This window comes from Amborella trichopoda, chromosome 1 (genome assembly GCF_054954075.1).
Source record: "Amborella trichopoda isolate Santa Cruz 75 chromosome 1, AtrichopodaSantaCruz75HAP2 v2.0, whole genome shotgun sequence".
NCBI classification, from domain to species: Eukaryota; Viridiplantae; Streptophyta; class Magnoliopsida; order Amborellales; family Amborellaceae; genus Amborella; species Amborella trichopoda.
In genome coordinates this window covers 52,070,744-52,091,017 of record NC_142336.1, presented here as the reverse complement: position 1 = coordinate 52,091,017, position 20,274 = coordinate 52,070,744, and the positions used below count along the sequence as shown (strand labels likewise).

General features: G+C 35.6%; 1 protein-coding gene across 15 annotated transcripts in view; it reads right to left on the bottom strand.

The window, feature by feature from the left end:
• Positions 1 to 20,274, bottom strand: part of ATM (Serine/Threonine-kinase ATM-like protein) — a 175,096-nt gene that overhangs the window by 152,568 nt on the left and 2,254 nt on the right. For 12 of the 15 annotated variants that reach the window (XR_016059815.1, XR_002281003.2, XR_016059813.1 and 9 more), the window contains exons 4-18: positions 20,034 to 20,177; positions 18,210 to 18,371; positions 17,877 to 18,057; positions 13,437 to 13,590; positions 13,223 to 13,362; positions 13,052 to 13,142; positions 12,841 to 12,944; positions 12,287 to 12,385; positions 12,107 to 12,163; positions 11,714 to 11,795; positions 10,315 to 10,398; positions 7,733 to 7,774; positions 7,514 to 7,584; positions 6,066 to 6,114; positions 5,578 to 5,649 (exon numbers count right to left, since the gene is read on the bottom strand). Coding sequence is in view for 5 of the 15 variants with exons in the window: in XM_020667487.2 (XP_020523146.2) it covers positions 5,578 to 5,649; positions 6,066 to 6,114; positions 7,514 to 7,584; positions 7,733 to 7,774; positions 10,315 to 10,398; positions 11,714 to 11,795; positions 12,107 to 12,163; positions 12,287 to 12,385; positions 12,841 to 12,944; positions 13,052 to 13,142; positions 13,223 to 13,362; positions 13,437 to 13,590; positions 17,877 to 18,057; positions 18,210 to 18,371; positions 20,034 to 20,177 (1,532 nt within the window). In the remaining 10 variants the exon portion in view is untranslated. Of the gene's footprint in view, positions 1 to 5,577; positions 5,650 to 6,065; positions 6,115 to 7,513; positions 7,585 to 7,732; positions 7,775 to 10,314; positions 10,399 to 11,713; positions 11,796 to 12,106; positions 12,164 to 12,286; positions 12,386 to 12,840; positions 12,945 to 13,051; positions 13,143 to 13,222; positions 13,363 to 13,436; positions 13,591 to 17,876; positions 18,058 to 18,209; positions 18,372 to 20,033; positions 20,178 to 20,274 lie in introns of those variants that run through there. The other 3 variants (XM_020667489.2, XM_088872724.1, XM_020667492.2) reach the window with 3 other exon arrangements.

Sequence of the window (20,274 nt, the reverse complement as noted above, 5' to 3'; positions counted from 1 at the left end):
TATATATATATATATATATATATATATATATATATTATGAACATGCTCAAGCTTATCTTAGATCAACACAGGCATCATCATCAGATCAGCACACGCATAGCTCGTTAATTAACAAGCTAAAGCAAGGTTCAAAAATCGTCGTCTTGATTCGGATCGAGGATCGTTGGAGCCGTCTTGGGTCCACAAATAAAACTGTATCCGACCGTTTAGCTACAGTACATCGGTGGCAAGACATCACGAATCACCGAGTCTGTGAACTATGACATCATCGAACCGATTATGGAAGTCATCAAACCCATTTACTTTATTTTTATTTAAGCTTCAGCGAATTTGAAATTTGCTTTAAAAATTGGGGCAATAGCAAAGCATAGTACTTGTTGTCTTAAATAGCCCCGACAACTTCACGTACCCAACAAACCAAAAATACGCTGCCTAACAACTTTTCGGGTTTGTACACCATTAATGTAATGAGAAGGCTTTTATATGGGTAAAATGTTTGTTCATTCTTCAATGTGGAACTAACTTTGTCCCATTCACCTTTGCACAAGGTCAACTAAATGGTTTGAGCATGTTAGTTCTCGCTCTCTCTCTCTCTCTCTCTCTCTCTCTCTCTCTCATATATCAATGTAGTATGAGAGAGAATTGAGCATGTTAACCTTCTCTTTCTCATATATCAATGCTTTTGTTAGACTTTTCTTGACCTAGGGATAAATGGTCTAACTATATCATTTTTTTTACAATATGGTAGCCTTCAATATAAATTTAGGAATATTCACATTGAAGCCATTTGAAATCTCTCTCTTCTCTCTCTCTCGCTCCCCCTCTCTACTAACAATCTCTTCCACTAATTTTGTTCCATATAACTTCTTTCAAAAATTGAAACTCCTAAGTTAATATTTTTAGAATCTTATAATATGGAAGTGCTTTCAAATATTTTTAAAGTATTTTGATGTGGTTTTTTTTATCTTATAATATGGAAGTATCTTCTAATATTTCTAAATTATTTTGATGCAATATTATAAAATACTATTTATAATTAGTAATTATACAGACATCTAAACAACGAAACACCGTCTCAATATCCACATATTCTTGCAAATAATGAAACTACATAATACACACCCCCAATTTAAAAAAAAAAAAAACTCAAAAAGCATTATTTTTAGATATTTTTACTATTTTTTAAAAAAAAATTGGCACCGAATCTTGCCAATTCTCCAATCCGACATGGTTTTTGGGGAGGCCGATTCGAGTCACCGGTCCGTTTTTTAAAACCTTAGGCTAAAGAGTTGGCTCGATTTGGCTTGTCACTAGCAAAATATTGCTCAAAATCAGTTCTCTAGTCGGCTTGTCTTGGCCACACCCTTAGTTGCATGTAACTAAAGGATTCTAATGCACCAAAAACATGCATCAATAAAAGTCAATGAAATCCGCAAATTTCATAATAAGAAATTCTAGTAAGGTCTAGGAACAGAAAGCCCACGCATAAAACAAACTAGGGATTTGCAAAGCTAGGGTATGTTTGTGTCGAATTGGCCTTGATAACATGTTAGGTCTAAGCAACAAATGCGCACCAATGAAAACGAGGGGTCGTTAAACACCACACACACACACACACCTGAGCACGTAGAATGGCTACAATACCTCTTAAGATACCATCTATGATGTATGGAAATTGATAGAGAATAGAAAACAGCAATGATTCAAGCCAAATCACAAGCAAGCTCTTTAAGAGGGTACATCAAAGCACAAATGGTTCCTTCTTTTCAAACAAGTCCAGTGAATGACCCAAGACTCTTAGCTTAATAATTTTTTAAACAATTATTAAAAAATTTAAAAATATAAAAACCCTAATATCCCAAAAAAAAACTTAAAAAGCCCTAGAAATAAACCCTAAAATCAAAGTTAAAAACGCATTCTTTGAATTAAATAACAATTAAAATAATAAGAACTTTGTCTTGCATCAATCTCCCTTTGATGTAGAAAACTCATCCTTGAGTTTTAAAGTAGGCTAGGGATGAATACAACATGACAACCATCTTCCTCTTCTTTATTGGTTTAAATATTATTCATCATAAGAAGAAATCCACGAGAAACGCATCCTAGTATTTATAATGAGGAATTGATACAAACTCATCAAATTCGACTATACCAAAAATCGCTTAGAAAATTGAGTAAGAAACTTCAAACCAAATTTTCTGGCCTTTAAAGGCTTTCTCGACATCTATTTCATTACTCTAAATCCAAGGTCACAAATTGTTGCTTGTGAGTCAACCACACCTCACCCGTGCTGCTCTGATACCAATGCCCTAAACCTCTAGAATTCTCCACCTCTTCGATATCCTTGAGATCCTCAAAGGCTCTAATTTTGATCAATCCTCGTTATGCTTTCTCTCCATAGTTTAACAAGATCATCAATCTTCATCCTCGTCAAGATCCTTTTCATAGATTGGATCTCCTAAGAGATCTTGTTGTTCATTTGAGCCTGTAATAAAAATGGGTGGCAAATCCCAATTTACAACCTGCTGATGTTGGAAACAACTTGCCTCAAAAATCAAGAATGCCCCCTTCAATATCAAAAATTCTAAAGTGATGCTCCCCACATTGAGGTCTTCTATCACTCGTCTTCACTCGACTCTTCACGCGAAGCACGGCAGCGAAAATGATTAAATTCGACATCATGGGCGAAAATCCATGAGTGGCCCACGAGTTGCTGCTTTAAGCTGCTGAATTTGGCTTCTGAGGTTTTCAATCGCCTTATCTCTAAGATCACGAAGTGGGTCTGGGAAAACCCCCTCCCAAAGGGCCCTTCTCGCTGCCACTCACCGAAAACACAAATCATAGACAAAATCAACAAAACCTCATTCAAATCAGGAAGATCTAGGCTGATTTGAGTAAAACTTGACCCAAAATAAGCAAACCCTAAACTTGGTTGTAGTTTCAAGGCCTTCTAGTTGAAGAAAATGTATGCAATACCTCACTCAAATCAGTAAGATAGAGGCCGATTTGAAAAAAACTTAGCCCAAATTAAGCAAACCTTAAACTTGGTTGTAGTTTCTTGGCCTTCTAGTTGAAGGAAACCTATGCAAGCTGATGTAAGGAAATTGATAGAAAATAGAAAACAACAACGATTCAGACAAGTCATAAGCAATCTGCTTGAGAAACCTGAGGGGTCTCCTAGAAAAAACCCTAACCAAGGTACATCAAAGCACTAAAGAGCTTCCTTCTTTTCAAACAAGTCACTGAACAACCCCTTAAGGGGCTCATGAACCTCTTAAACAATGCTTATTTAAAGGTTATGCTAGGGTACTAATATAAATGAGTACTTTCTTAATGTGCTCAATATTTTCGAACACTTCATACCCTTTCGCCACCATGTAGGGACTTTTTTGCTTAGGGGTATTTTAAGTAATTAGCCATGGGTAAAGTTGAAATTCTTGATAGAACGACAAGCATTTATTTACTATAGTGGAGAATTCCACATGGGGTGTGACATCACCCATATGGAGCAATAATTGCTTCTCCACCACTTATAGAACTATCTATCATGCCCCACCTAATGACGAGAAATGCCCTTACGAAGAAATTTTGCATTGCGAAACAAGAGTAAATGATTAACCAAAAATGTTAAGTACATTCAAGAAATACTCATACGTATGAGTACCCATACATAATCCTTTATTTAATTGTTCAAAGACATTAAACGTCGATACCAATGTTGGAAAACCCGGATTGGCCATGCAAATTGGTCTTCTAGAAAACAGGGCCAATCGGTTGATCAGCAGACCAATCCAGCCTGAAAACTTTCAAAAAAATTCAAAATTATTATAAATATTATTTTCGGGGTTTCCAAAAAAAATCAAGGTAGTGCATTATGAATATTCATTAGTTTGCCCATACCAATGTCTGTTGATATTAATTTTGATACTTATTGTTTATACTAATTTTGATACAATAACTTCTACAACAAAATTTATACTAATATTGTGATTGTGATTTGAGTGGAGAAAAGAGGGAGAAAGATTGAGAATGGATTTTGTTTGTTTAATATTTAAATTGAGCGACTTCAATGAACTCAAACAATTCCCCATTGTTCTCAAGCCCCCTCGGGTAGATCAGAATTGGCCTGGTGATTCTTTTTTCTTTCTTTTTTTTTCAAACATGTCTATCCAAAAAGAAAATGGCATTTGGTCATTGGTAGTTGATGTCTACAAAATTGAATTTACCCTGGAACATTTTCTTTTGATGTCAAAAAAAGTTCAGCATTTTCTGAAAACATGAGCATAAGGTCATTATTAACAATAAATGTATGCCAAAATTTCTTGAGTTCTTACCAAAATTGCGCATTAGCATTCTGTAAACCATGAGGATGAAGTTCATAAGGGCAACAAAAGTGGGCCTTGTTTTCTTTAAAATGCCCACACTTTTCTCATTCACTCATTATTTACTCTTGAGCACATTAAGCATCGTAATGTCTCATCATTGAGGGGAGATTAGTCCCACATTAAGGATGTGCATGGTCTTGTGAAGCAAGCTCTATAAAAGGCGCTACACCCTTTATTACGCATACGCAGCTAAGCCCCCTTGGCAATAAAAGGATGGGACCAAGGCTTGGTTATTTCAAAAATAGAAAATGATAAACAAATAAATAAATACTAATACAAATGTGAGAACCAGGTCAAAAAAAACTACGAGAATTGAAAACAAAAAATAAAAAAGTGGGAACCAGGAGATCAAGCCGAGCCGGATTGCACGATACCCTGACAAAACCAACGTTTCGTCAAAGAACCGGCCGATTCTTTCAAAAAACCGACCGGTTCTGTAAGGAACCACCAGGCTCTCAATACCGTTACAGAACTGGGTCGGTCCGCAACTATTCTAGTCTATACAATGAATAAAATAACTAACAATTCTTAACTTAATCATAAAATTTGTAATGACAATTTTACCCTTAATAAAACAAAATATTCCATAAACAAAATACTCTTCTAATCTAACTCCAGAAAATCCCATAAATATTAAAAATCCATAAAAATATAAAAACCCTAAAATTCAAATTAAACATACATCCTTTGAAATTAAATCATTATCATCATCATCCAAGCCTTATCCCAACGATTTGGGATTGGCTTCTAAGTTCACAAAAATATTTGGCAAAGTTTTACGTTGGCTGCTACCTAACACAACCCTCTTACTTTACCCGGGCTTGCGGCCGGCTTGTCCGGCTTGGGGCTGGCCAAGGAAGAGTTACATCCTTTGAAATTAAATAAAACTTAAAAATAAGAATAATTTTGTCATGCATCAATATAACAATGACAAAATGACATTGGTGACCATGGAATGTAAGAAACATAAAACTCATGCAAGATATACATGCCAACAAATCATCATTTCCATGCAACTATTTTATGGAAACAGAGACATGAAACTCTCTATTTATAACCAAATCAAGAAATAACATTAAGGTTCTAATGTTGCCTTTGACTTCTGAATGGACAGAGATTGTTTAAAACAAGACAAATCAAGTTAATTCATGAATGTAAAATTTGTTCTCTAAATAAAGTTTAGGAATCCAACCTCCTTGAGAAATAACCGTAAGATAGCTCTCAAGAGTTTTTGCCTCAAGTGAAAAATATCTTGAAGGCTACCCTGCACAAGCAAAAGGCACTCAATACGACTTGTGAACACAATTAATGCTTCAAAAAAAGAGGTCGGAATCAAAATTCGTTTTAAATAACGTAACATCAAAAAAGAACAAAAGGAACACTTCCAGTAAAACAGGCATGCATGAGATAAAGTTTGGTGTTACACCATGCGATGACCACCACTAAATTGCATGATTATGCAACCACAAGAAAAAAGTGGAGTTCGTATTCTCTAGAATTCACAAATACTACACCATGGTCATGAGAATTCTTACTTTACCAAATTAAGAGACATTAAATAACAGGACTAGCAGGCTCCTATTCACACTAGTTCCTAGGAAGTATTCGAACAAAAGAAATACATCCATTTAGCATTTGATAAAGGAGAGTTTATCCATTGCAAATAAATTAGCTGCATACCTGACAACTCGGTCTACAGAAATAGCAAGCAATGAAGTACAAAGTAGACCTGCAGCCCATTGTGAAAAAATCAGAAGATAGAAAAAGTGTGACAAACAGCAGACACAACCCACTAATTTAAAGTGCATATCCAAGCAGAGAACCATGAAAAAGACAAAAACAAAAAAGCAGGGCAACAATCCTAACCATTGTGGGAACGGGGCAATCGGGGCATCGGTGGTTAAGGGAGCAGGTGCCTCAACATAACATCCTAGGCTCCATTCCCACCGTTAACACTTCAGACAAAAAAGAAAGAAAAAATTGCTAACAAATATTATACAGACCAGAAAAAACGAGTTGTCCGACCAGTAGGACGGCAAACTATCCTGGGAGCAATCCAGCCTCATCACTGAACTGGAAACCCAGTCGGAACCAATATAAACCAGGTGAAGCACTCCAATCAGTGTTTTAAATAGTTGATTGGCCAACACCTAGGCAGTCTAGATTGCCGCCCAAGCGTGCGCCCCGCCCAGGGGAGGGAGGAAATGCGGCTCCTTGATGGTATTTTTGGGTCATTTTTTTAATATTAAAGTGAAAAAATTGTGAGGTTTTAGGTTCATTCGAAACCTAAAACCTATTAGAGGCTATTTTAGAGAGAGAAAACCCCAAAAACAATTTTGGTGGAAATGCGGCTCCTTGATGGTATTTTTAGGTCATTTTTTTTAATATTAAAGTGGAAAAATTGTGGGTTTTAGGTTCATTTGAAACCTAAAACCTATTAGAGGCTATTTTACAGAGAGAAAACCCTAAAAACAATTTTTTTTTCTACTAGGCCGCCTAGGTTCTAGGCGTCCGCCTAGGCGCAAGGCGGCCTAGACCCCCAACCGTCAAGGTGCCGCCTAGCGCTATTTGAAACACTGACTCCAATCTCATCATTAACCTGGAAAACTGATCAGAACCCATATAAACCAGTTGAACCAGCCACCCAAACAAGTTTGACAAGTCATTTTACAAGTTTTATATCTTTTATTTGTTTATTTTCAGACTGGTGGGAGTGCTGAACTGGCCAGTCCAATAGGTTTGGACAAAAACTAGTGCCCTCACTAGTTCAAGTACTGGTCTGGCCTCGATAACAGTGGTTGGATGCTGGTGGATATCCAAGTAGACAACCATTAGTAGCCCACAACTTACCAAAAACATACAGACTTCAAGTTTTATGAGAAGCATGATCACCATCAATATACTCATTTATCAGTTTCAGGGACTCATGGTATAGGGTGTAAATGATCAAGATGGCAATATTACAAGAAATATTGAAGAATGGTGAAAGAAAATTTTGCTCTGTTGAACTATTAACCCTCATAAGTGGCAATAGTCCATTTTTTACATACTGTATAATTTTATTTCCAAGAGCTATTGACAATCAGAAACAAAAATGGTATTTCAAGCAAAAAGCGTGGAGCACATACAATGAAGGCACATCTGAAAATAATTTGAGGTCCCACACTTCTTGAGGTACATCATATATATGTACTAGCCCCTGCAAAGAACAGATTATAAAAAGTGCAATAAGAACCACAAACTCCATTTCTGACACAGGAATAAATATATCAAAGGACCATAGAACTTTCACATAAAAGTTATATTTCTGAATCTGTATGGTTGTTGAAAATGTAAGTTTCTATTACTCTCGAAACAATTCTCCCCAAGAGCATCAAAGCAGCATCCACCTGTTACACCAAGTATAAGATTATTAAGGAAGATTATTACCCATGCATGTCAGAAAAATTCAACTGCAGGTGAAAAAGAAAACATCATATACACCAATCACAGAAAAAAAATGATATCATAGAAATGGACACACCAGAGTTAGAAACAAATGAAATCTACAAACTAGAGGAGAAAATGCCTACATGTTTAAAAGAAGGAAAAAGTTTATATAAGGATGAGGTCCTAAACAATCAAATAAGGCATACCTCAAAAACTCACTATAAGATGTTTTGATGTCAAAAACTCAAATCAATCATCTCAACCTTGAGACACATAAACATGAAAAAAATAGGTTTCATGTTTGGGACATAGTGCATCGTGGAATGCATTATCTGGGCCGTCAATTTTCAATAGTTTCAAGTGTTTATAGATCTACGTAATCTATACTATTTTTGAAGCTCTAAATTTTATAAATAGATATAAAAAAATATTTTTAGGCCATCACAAAGATTTTTGCTTTTAAAAATTATCTTTCGATACTATTTAGAGGTGCGCCTTACTTTGATTGTTTAGCGACTCAACCTTATAGAAACCACACCCTTAAAAGAAAGCCACAACCCATAGACTATAAACTCATGCCATCAGATGCTTACTGCTTTCGTAGTTACCGAAATCTCTCAACCCAGGTCGCGATTCCGCTTCGGAATCCCGATTCGGCGACTTCGACAAGGAATCTCACGGAACCTATTTCCTTGAAATCAGAAATATCGATTCCTCATTTTAGGGATCTCAATTCCAACTTTTTACGTACCATGATCCTAGCATTTATGGAATCTCGATTCTAACTTTTTCCAATTTCGATTCTAACATTTATTGAATTGAAATTCCACATTTGTTTATTCCCGATTCCAAATATAATGAATCTCGATTTGATTTCTTTTTTAACCCAAATCCATAGCATCAAGTACCTCGGTTCGTAGTTGCAAGAAATTGTAATTCAATCAACATGGAATCTTGCTTCCACCTTCATAGAATTTCGATCCAAATTTTTTTGGAATCCTGATTCCCCAAAATTAAGTATTGATGTTCATAGTGCACAAAACTGTTATTCTTTGAACGTGGAATCTAACCTCAAATATTTATGGATTCTAATTTGAATTATTTGGAAACCTTACTGAAGAACAAAGGCAGGTATAACTAGGGCACTGGAGCGTTAATGAGAGTACTAATGGTGTTAGGATTGGCTCGAATTACGTTTCTAATAGTGCTAGGAATGGCTCGGATCACGTTTCTAATAGTGTTAGGATTGGTTGCCTTTTTTAAAATTCAACCAATAATGAGTTTTACATTCAAATAGCACTACGACACAGATAACACCATGGCACAAACAAAGTCCTATTTTGAATTACAATAATGAAATCAAAATCACGTTTCAAAAATATATGAAATAATATTTGTATCCTTTGTAGACAATTTCTCTGGTGAACTCCAAGTGCCGATTAATTGACCTTACTTCTGATACTGTATATAGGGCTTAATAGTCAATAACTCTACATTGACTTCATATCTACGTAACACTTCTTCAGGTCTTAGAGACCTCTAATGTCGATTGCATGATGAGGTTCTGGGTTGCTAAGGCACGAGATGTTGATGATGTAGGAATCTTGATTATAAAGGGGTTCAAACTCAACTCCATAGAGTTACAAATTTTAATTGAAGGTGGGTAGAAGCTCAACTCCAAACTCATATGAACCTCGATTTCCATACTGATATAAATATTGATTCAAAATACATCAAGAATTTGATTCCAAAGATGTCAAGATTGTCATTCCAATATATAAAGGAATCTCATTTCCATATGGGTCGATTCCAAATAGGTTAAAAACTCGATTCCAAAATGGTTGGAATTTTGATTCCATGTATGTAGGGATCTCGACTCCATTTGAGTCGAAACTCGATTCTATAAAGTGGAAATCGCTTTCCCACGATTCCCCTCGTACAAATGTCGAATCTAAAAACCGGAATCTTCTAGCCAGTTGCGATTCCGCAATTCCGTGATTTCGCGATTCCTAAAACGATTCAAAATCTCAAGGATTTCCAACAACTATGCTATTTTCCTAAAGTATACTCAGCAAACCTAATATTACTGCTAGTGGAAACAAAATAGAAGTCCATTGCCGTATCTCACATCAACATCACATGACTCAAGTAGTGAAATGTTTCACAAAAAAATCAATTGAGAAACCCTTCCACTAGGTTTCTATAGGTTAAATGAATCTGCGCATTTGAAGGAAACTGCATCAGAGAAAAAATTGCAAAATCAAATGCCACCAACAATGTTAACATTGTCGCTCAACATCCAATAACTGCAAGAAACTTCCAAAATTAGGTATGGAAAATCATGCAAAAAGATAAGGATGACAACATAGAGATTATTAGATTTCAAACCCCATATTCTAGGAAGTTTGGAACAAATTAGAAAAGCGACATCTACGGCAGAAACAAAACCGCTACAGAGATTTCAACTATTTATTTTGGGTGATCTAGCCACAGAGCTCACCAAATGTATCACATTGCTGAAAATGGGAAGCCAATGCATTAAACAGCTCCAAATTGTATGCCAACCACCAAGGACCTGCATGGACTGTCCAAAAGATAAACATAGAACATAGTTCACAATATACATGATTTATAATGATCAGAAATCAACAGGGTACCATATCATGCGCCATGGAAAACAAGCATCATATTGCATGGACTGATATGGAGTGCATGAGTAGGAAGTATATTTTCAGAAACAACAGTGTACTGGGAAAAGGAAAAAATACATAAATGAATACCAGCTCACATCCACTCCTAAAGACATAAATTGGCTCCCCTACCAACAAGATTATTGGAAGCATCAAGTTTACCATCATACCCTCATTGCTAGCAACTGTCTAGTCCGCCAGAGACATCTATACAAAGTTACTCAGACTAAGCTACCTCGAGCAAGAAATTTCTAGGCAAAAGATGGAGAATATCAGAATACTACCTGCGTATTGAGGTTGGTAATTTCCCCTCAATGATGCACACGCTGTGCAGCCGATTGGTTTAGCCGTCAACCACACTATCCAAACATTCATATTAAACCAAATCATAGTGTTTTATTATTGAAGACAGAATCTCATCAGCTGACAAAATCTTCCGATTCCAATTGTCTCAAATGTATGAATGCTTTTATATGCATGAATGATTTTTCGATTTTCCTTGACACATGATTGAAAAACAACGCAGTGGAGTGCCACAAACTCCAGTTATGAAGCTGACTTTTGTGATACATCACAAAATTGCCGTGAGACCCCAAGCAGTTGCAGATTCTGTGAAAAATAACTACTCACGTGATCAACAATTCGATTTTCATGAACTCGTGATCATCTCAACTCCATAGGGTTTACTTTTTCATGAGAATGTAACAATTATGTTTATTTCTACAATATTTAACAACTAGGAATACTAATTCATTTTACAGATTATACTAACCATGGACATGTTTATTAAGGTATGGCAGGTTGGCCTATAGCACTTAGTACCTCATTTAACACACACCCACCCACCCCCACTCCCCTCCTTCTCCTCCTCCTCCTCCTCCTGAGAATCAAGTATCAAACTCTTACTGTGCATGATTTTGGATTACTGAGGGAAACCACCTCAGACAAGGTAAGTTTAGTATAAAGAATCAAAATTGTATAATCTGAAAAGGAACTCGCAGCATGTCTCCATTTTCACTGTCTGGTATTGATGTTCTTCTCAGCAAGAATAATACAATAGAAACTAGAACTTTGAAGTTACTGTGTATCTTTTCCAACACACCAATCCTGTGAAGTGACAAAACTTTCGTTTTCTCGTAAAAAAGGAGAAATCAAATCCTATGCATGAAATTAGAGCTAGCATAACTAGACTGAAGGAAGATAGTATACCTCCCAAGAAATGGCATTGGAGTAATTTGAAGACTTTACTGAATAAAGGAACGATGATAGAGCAGCAAGCTCCTGCAAGCTCCTTCAAAATACAAATTCGATATTATATTAGTTACATGTCTATCAAAAGATCAATAAAAAAAAACCAATCTTGACATTGAATCAGAAAGATTGAATAGAAAAAGTGGCAATCACAAACATATAAAACATCATGAAGGGAGATCAGGAATAAGAGGTTGTGACTCTAGAAGCTACATAGCTGAGACTACAGCATTTTGGATAAAGAATAAACTGATATAGCTTTAATTTGCACTAATCTCCATGTCGAGCCACAAAGAGCAAGTACATGAAACAGAAAAGGCATAGGATATCATTCAATCGTCAATAACATACCGCAAAGCCCAAAGCGGACTATCATAATCATGTGCAGTGATTCCCTCGCTAATAATCCTGCCAGAGAAAATCAATCCATGATTTTAACATCTACAAGGAATCCCCATTAACTGGTTATGAATTAATAGCATTCGTCTCACTCTCTCTATGTGTAGTTGCACACCATTGAGCCCACATTACCTCTCAAAACTTTCAGATAAGCCTTCAAACCAGTTAAGGACAAGTGTTTTAGGAATACGGGTTCGATGATTCCGTAGAAGGAAACAAAAAGCACAATTCCTGTAGCACACAACAAAAACAAGTCATAGTATTATCCAGTGTTTTAAAACTTGGCATTCAGGTCAGTACTTGCCCTAATTGAATCATCTCAGAATCCTGGTGACGATTATGATTAATCAAGAGACTTCCCAGAGTATAAGGCTTCCTATCAATTAACTACACCAAGTCTCTCTAAGACTCAGCTGAAGCCAACTTGGTATGACACAGCTCAGGAGTCTAGCAAGTCCCAAGAACCCAAAGACTATTTTTAATATAAAAAGAAGACAACGAACAAACCATTAGTTCTTCTATAACACACAGTTCAACTAACATTGGATCAGAACTCAACACAACACTAGCACAAAATCCACTGATGAAAATGATCGCGTTTTCTTTCCTAGATCCAATCCAAAGTGAGAGTGGAACTTCTTAAAGTGAAGCTTAGAGAAACAGACAGTCCAAAAGCATGACCTCACCATAACCATTTTCCTTTCATTATCCCTTCTTTCAATCGTGTTTCGGCGTCATCCTTCTTGATTCGTTTCACAGAAGAAGGTGGCTTAAGGGCATGAGTACAGGCCTGAAAGAGGACAATATCATTGTAACAACACATTCAGCAATTATAGATTTGACATAAAAGAGAAGAGCTTTCATGGATGAGAAAATTTATCTTCAGATTCAGACCACCTTATAAATAACAGAAGCCGCAAGTTCCATCAAACTGTGCAGTGAACTAGCAATGCTGCCAACCCTGCCTCTCATTGCAATGTCAATATACCTGTCTCCCCAATATACAGTTAGTCATCCAAATATGCAAAATGAAAGCAAGAAACAAATAGAGAAATGAAACAAACTCACCATGGGGTACTAGACCCAGAAGAATCACTCTGGTCCAGTATCTTACTAACAACATATAAAAGTTGCTCTAACAGTTCACTTCTAACGGAAGATCTCCTGCTCAATTTCAATTGTATCCTTGCATAAAGAATAAGTGCATTCTGCACGAAACAAGACTTTCAAGTGTCGATTCACTAATTGATAGAAGAGACAGAAGGTATTAGTGGGTTTGTACCTTTAGTCCTCGATCATGAGTCGACATCCAGCATTGAACCATAATTTCCCGAACAACCAAATGAATCTCCAGAACTTGGGTGCCTAAATTCGGACCATCCTTTAACAGAAATATATTGATGAACTGAAAAATCTTGCATGAAACCTTCTCATCTCTGCATCGTAGTTAAAAATAATAAACACAAATATAATTTACAAAAGTCCACTATTGTTCGGGAGTAAAGAAACCACAAGTGGAAATAATTATATAGAAAGAATGGGACAATATCTATACTACATTATTAAGCCGAAAATAAATGATGGACACATGGCGCAAGAATAAAGAGGGACCCTATCCTTAGCGAGTATGTAAGGTAAGTGACAATTAAATAGAAAATGTAGAGAAGACAATTAAATAGAAAGAATTTAAAGAACTATGTAGGTTAAATAGACCCCCTTTATTAGGATAGAAGGGATTAGATAAATTTCAAAAATTGCATGCCAAATCTTTTCCTAAGCCTTCTCACTCCTAAATCCATGTGTACTCTTATTTCTCTTTCTCTTCTTAAATTTAGATAAGGAAATTTTTGTTAAATTTAGATAAGGAAATTCTTTTCAAATCTTACACAAAAAATGAAATTAGCATATCAAATTTTTGTGTGAGATGCATTAAAATATTTCATTTAACTATTTCTTGGAAAGAGTTTCCCATCAAGGAGGGATATACATGGCAAAATTATTATCATATCAACTTTTCATGAGACATACATAAAAAGATTTTAGCCGTTTCTAATAAATTGGAGAGAGTCTCCAATCAAGGAGGTATATGTTTGGAAAGATTTGACTCACATATCATCTCCATAGTTAGAGATTGCTATTTTCTCAGATGATACATTATCATATAAATATTTATGTGTTTTATGAGGTATCCTTCTTTCCCCTTCTCTCTACCTCATCCTCCATGATGTGAGCTCATCGAAATTTGACCTTCTACAGTGGCTCGCCTCTTACCCTATCTTTTACTTCACATGCCTCTAATCCATTGAAGGCTTGTTGCAACCTTTGTAACCAAGTGAGCATCATGTTCTAGTTTAAGTTTCTTTGTGTTCTAGGTATGTTCAATTTTTTTTTCTCCAAGCTTTACAAGAGAGAGAGAGAGAGAAAGAGAGGGAAACTATTTGATGTTTTCCTGTATTTGGAACTACAATTAATCCATTTTTGTTTTTCCTTTTTTCTGAAGAGAGCGATATCATATTCTTCGAGTTTTTAAAGGTAAGATAGAACTATTTCATTTTTGGTTTCTTTTGTTTGACAATTAGTTTGTTTGATGAAATAAAGAAATGCTTTTCTATTTTATTACTATAAATTCATTCAATGGGGACTAATACATAAACTTCCATTAAAAATATTTATAGATTTCTCTTTTTATGATATTTTGCATATTATTTCCAGTATATTTTTTTTATTTTATATTGCGAATAGCTAATTTTTAAGATAATTTGATTTCATGGGTAGATGAATTATTTAGGTCTCTCAACACCAAATTATGTAACTTTTCTTACAATTTAGTTAGATTTATTTTTTTTGTTTTCATATCTTTAGATTGAATTTCTTCATTTTTTATTAGACGCTTAATGCTCTCATCACACGTGCAAAGCATGTGTTGTTTTACTAGTAAACTATAAATGTCTCAATCTGTAGCAACAAATAAGAGATACCTATAGTGGCAACTAGATGTTAAGAATGCCTTCATGGTATTTACAAGAAGAGATATATATGGAGCAACCACCATGGTTTGTTGCTCATGACGGGTCAAACAAAGTATGTAAGTTGAAGAAAGCAATTCATGGCGAAGCAGTCCCCACGTGCATGGTTTGAGACATTCAGTGAAATTGTTATAGCACATGGGTTTCAACAGTCTTGTGGATCATTCAGTATTATCCAGAAATAATCCACTTGAATTATTGCCTTAGCAGTTTATGTTGATGATATCATATTACAAGGAGTGATCAAGAAGGAATTAGTAAGTTGAAGGCTATCTACAACAGTATGTTCAGACAAAAGATTTGGGATGGCTAAGGTATTTTCTTGGAATTGAGGTGGCCCGGACCCAGTAGGGCATTAGTCTGTCTCAAAGGAAATATGTAACAGATTTGTTGTTAGGAACAAGAACGTTGGGTGCTAAGCCAGTTGATACATCTATGGATCCAAGTACTAAACTATCAAAAAATCACATATAATTGAAGACTCTGGCAGATGCAAAAGGCTTGTAGGTAGAGTTATCTACCTGACAATCACTCAGCCAATTATAGCTTTTGCTATTGATGTAGTGAGTCAGTTTATACATTCTCCCAAAACACCACAGTGGGAAGCAGTGAGGAGGATTTTGAGATATTTGAAGTGGGCTCCAAGTCAAAGACTCGTCTACACGAGGAATGCCCATTTTAGCATCGAGAGCAATTCTAATGTTGACTGGGCCAGGTCTCAATCAGACAGAAGATCTATTATGAGCTACTATACCTCTGTTGGAGGAAATTTGGTAACCTGGAAAAGCAAGAAACAGAGTGTGGTAGTAAGGTCTAGTGCAAGCCGAGTACAGAGAGCAATGGCTCACAACGTATGTAAACAAATGTGATTGAAAATCTTGATGTGGAAAATGGGATTCTTAGGTGCTAAGTCACTGAAGACATTTTATGACAATTAAGCAGCCATACATATCACCAGCAATCCAGTTTTTTCATGAGAGAACAAATCATATGATGGTAGATAGCCATTTTATTTGGCGGAAAGTGACAAGTAATCAGATAATAACTCCATATGTGAAGTCAAAGTATCAATTGGCTAATATATTCACCAAGGTTTTTGGTCCTAACCAGACTCTGCAAATTTGTCCCAAGCTCAGTATGAGTGCTATATGTGCTCCAGCTTGAGGGGGGTGTTAAAGATTAAATTATTTTGTGGTTATTAATGCTCACTACAATGTGGGGTATCTTTGTCTTTTTTATAAACTTTAGGAGATTAGGTTACATTAAATTACTTACAAGGGCATTTTGTAATACGTATCAACATCATCTACTACAAATAAAATATTAATAGGTGTGTGGAGGATTATTCAACCCTGGGGCAATTAGAAATCCTACACGCACCTCGCTTTCTCTATCACGTCTCTCTCTCTCTCTCTCTCGCTCTCTCTCTTATTTCTCCACTTTCTCCCGTCACACTTCTTCTTTTCTTCTTTTTTTTTATCTTCTTCTGATTTGCTCTTTATTAACAATATTGATAACTTACTTTGTAACTCTATTACGTAATAATATAAATCTTTCTCATAGGTGGTAGAGAGGATGATTTAGAGCCCAATAGAGAGGAATTTGATAGCGAGGATGGAGGTGGAACTGATGGTGGAGAATTGACAATGAAGATGAAAATTAGTTATTATATATGACTTGTATTCATTTTTCTTAGCATTTATGAATTTGTCATCAGTATGTGATTTACTATTGTAACAAACTGACTGTGGTCTATGAGATGTGAAGTTATGGAGTTGTGACTTTATAATTTTTTGCCTTCAACAAATCATTTTCATTGTTATTGTTTATTGATTATTGGAGTACATCATGAGATATGGACACATGGAATGTTATAATTTTATTTTTATTCATATTATTTTCTTAAATTTTCTTATTTTTCAATTTTTTGGATTTTCATGTTTTCTCTCTTTCAATTTTTTTGTATTTTTCTATTTCTTATTTGTTTAATTCATAACCATTTGACCGATAAACCGGTCCAGTCTAACTCGTCAGGCTGAAAAATGCCCTCATCAATTTAACCTCTGGTAGATCACATCCAACCACGAACAACCCCAAATGTTAATAATCCACTTCTTCATATCAAGCAGTATAAGAATCAGAATAAACATACAAAACAAAACAAAAAAAAGTCATAAGTTCACTCAAAGAATTTGAAAAGTTCATTCAATGAATATTTCAAAATTATGAGTGCTTCTTCACTTCATGTATTACAAGGCAAAGCATTTCCCCAACTGAAATTATCAACAGTCCTAATTAAAAAATAAGAAGTTTGGACAGCATCCCTTTTGGTTTCTTCTTGAAGCTCAAACAAATTTTTGAAAGGGCCACCAAGCTAAGCTAAATGGTGAAGATGATAAAATATGTCAATAGATATGCTATTTTCTTAATAATTAAAATATTGAAAGCTATTTTGAGCCAAATTTGAGTGTGAGCACACCCACAAAGATGCGTGCACGGAAGCACGGAGGCATGCAAACACACAGGCTCTAAAGCAATTAGAGAGAAAAAGAAAATGCCTTCAGAATTATAAACCCTCAATCTATCAAGATATATATTAGAAGGCCTCATCTCCCTCAAAGGAAAACAATTTATCGCTCATAGGAAAATGGAGACACAAAGCTTGTCTCTTGAGCCATTTACTGTGTAAAACGAACCTCAAGTGAGGACCAAACCCAACAAACCACTTGACAAGTTCCTCCCTTAAATTATCAGGGAAGTCTCCAGGAGGATTCTCCAAGAGTATATGAAGCGTCTGGACTTCTTTAGAGCTCGTATTGGAATTCAACTCTCCCTTCAAAGATAGTTCCACTTTTCTCATTAAATTAAGTACTAGACCTGAACACAGTAACATATGAGTCAGAAAATGAACAGCAAAGGGCAGCACTACACTGATAAAAAGCAATATTTATTTGAAACTCAGAAAGAATGGCTCCAGAACCGTAAGTCAAAATAACAAAATGGCATAACATCATGAAGTCGACACTCACTGCAATAAAGTCGCTTTCTCAAGTTTATGCGATACTGTTTTTTGGCCACCAGTTGTTGAAGAATGTTGTAGTAATCAGAAGGAAAGTTTGTAGCATCCCGTAGAACTTCCCATATGTGATTGAAGAGTGGCTTAATGGCAGGCAATAGCAGCACTGTCCTACCTGAAAGGAAAACCATTCATAAGCATTGTAAAAAAATTTAAAAAAATGCACTAATAAAAGCACAATTGCTCTGTACAGCAATTCAACATACAAACAGAACTTCTACAAGGTCCAATGCATAATAATCAAACTATGAGATTAAAAGCACAAATATTGCCCTCATAAAAGCACGCAGGCCATGAAGTCAGAGCCAGAACACTGCCCCAATAAGAAGTAGACAATTGCCTTGTTCAGCAATTCAACATACAAATGGAACTATTCAAAGTTCCAATGCTTGGTAATGGCACTATGAGATGAAAATCTTCTATGAAATAAAGGCATGTTGCAAGAAGACCATAAATTCAGAGCCAAAATCACATACAATTCCTATATCCACCTAGCAATGAGAGGCATCCAAACAAGATCCCACACACCAAACCAGCTACATCTTTTAATTACTGGCAGCTATTCCAGAGGTCAGAGCTAATCTCATAGTCCTATATCCACCTTAAGATCTACACTGAAACCACTTGCATTTTCCTCTTCCCTTCTTCACAAGGAGCAAAGAACCAACAATCACAAATATCAAACACTCCCAACCTCCAATGTAACTTCCCTAGCTATTTTAACGTTTAAGAATTTTCATAAACAATCTTTAACTATCTGCTCCAAGTTCCTGTAATCATTAAGATATAGCCAGGACCCAAACACTCCTTCACTATGAAAAGCCCCATTGAATACCTCACCCCTTATAAAGTGACTTACAGCTTCGAAAAGTTTAGGGCCAGTTTGGAAACTCCACTTATTCATAAAATAAGCCCCAACATCTAGCATCTAGCTGTTCATTCAATAATTGTTTTAAGCATTGTTGGTGCTATACAGTTATTCATGAGAAAGTCCTGTCTCTCTCACTCACATAAAAAACAGTGCAATCTCTTCCCCACGTACTTTAAAGAAAAGTGGAAAAAGAAAAAACCCTTTGCCCCTTATTCATGAATAACCCTCATTCGTGAGTAACAGATAAAGTTACCAATCATCCAAACTGATCCTTAACGTACCACTGAAATAAGATAAGGACACATATAAACAGAAATCTGCCAATACGAGTAACATATCTATCAAATGACAAGGGCAGTCAATTTTCAATCGAGTAAGTTTCTAGTTTTATGTAATCATCAGATTTCAGGCTCATATACTAAATGAATGAATATACCTTGTTTCCAAATAAATTATTCTTTAAGAATGTTATGATAGAAATACACTAACATTTTTACAATTGCTAATAGTCATTCTTGACAATAAGCACAGAACATTTTTGACAATTGTTAATAGTCATTTTTTGTCAATAAGCTGTTAGCAACCCATTCTAGGATGATTTCCATTTTCCAGAACCCGATTGCAGGATCACTAATAACACATTTTTAAAATCCATGTGGAGCAGATATTGTTCTAAAGTACTATTTAAACATCAAAAAGGGAAAAAAGAAAATGATGATTCCATAATCAGCTGATTTACATTCACAGGCATGAACAACCCTACTTAATCAAGGGAAAAATTAGTCCCCATAACAAAATATGAAAAAAATAATAATAAAGAGTAAAAAACAAAACAGCAAAATGAAGAAAATAGGTGAAGGAAAAAAATATGGTTATACATAGGAATTGGAATATTCCATTAGCTACCTGAATACTTAATGTCTTCTGCATGGTCAACAAAGTTCTTAAGAGTCTTAAAGAAAATTGGTTTCACTGCCCTTTTCCTGCTCGTGGATATCTCTGTGGCCACACACTGGATGAGCAATGTGAGAAGATATGGCCACGTTTCAGCTGCAAGAACAATATAATCCAGTGTGAATGCCAAAAGTACGCATAACATTTCATCAAAACAATGTTAAGCGATAGTACTTAGTTCAGTGTGAATGCA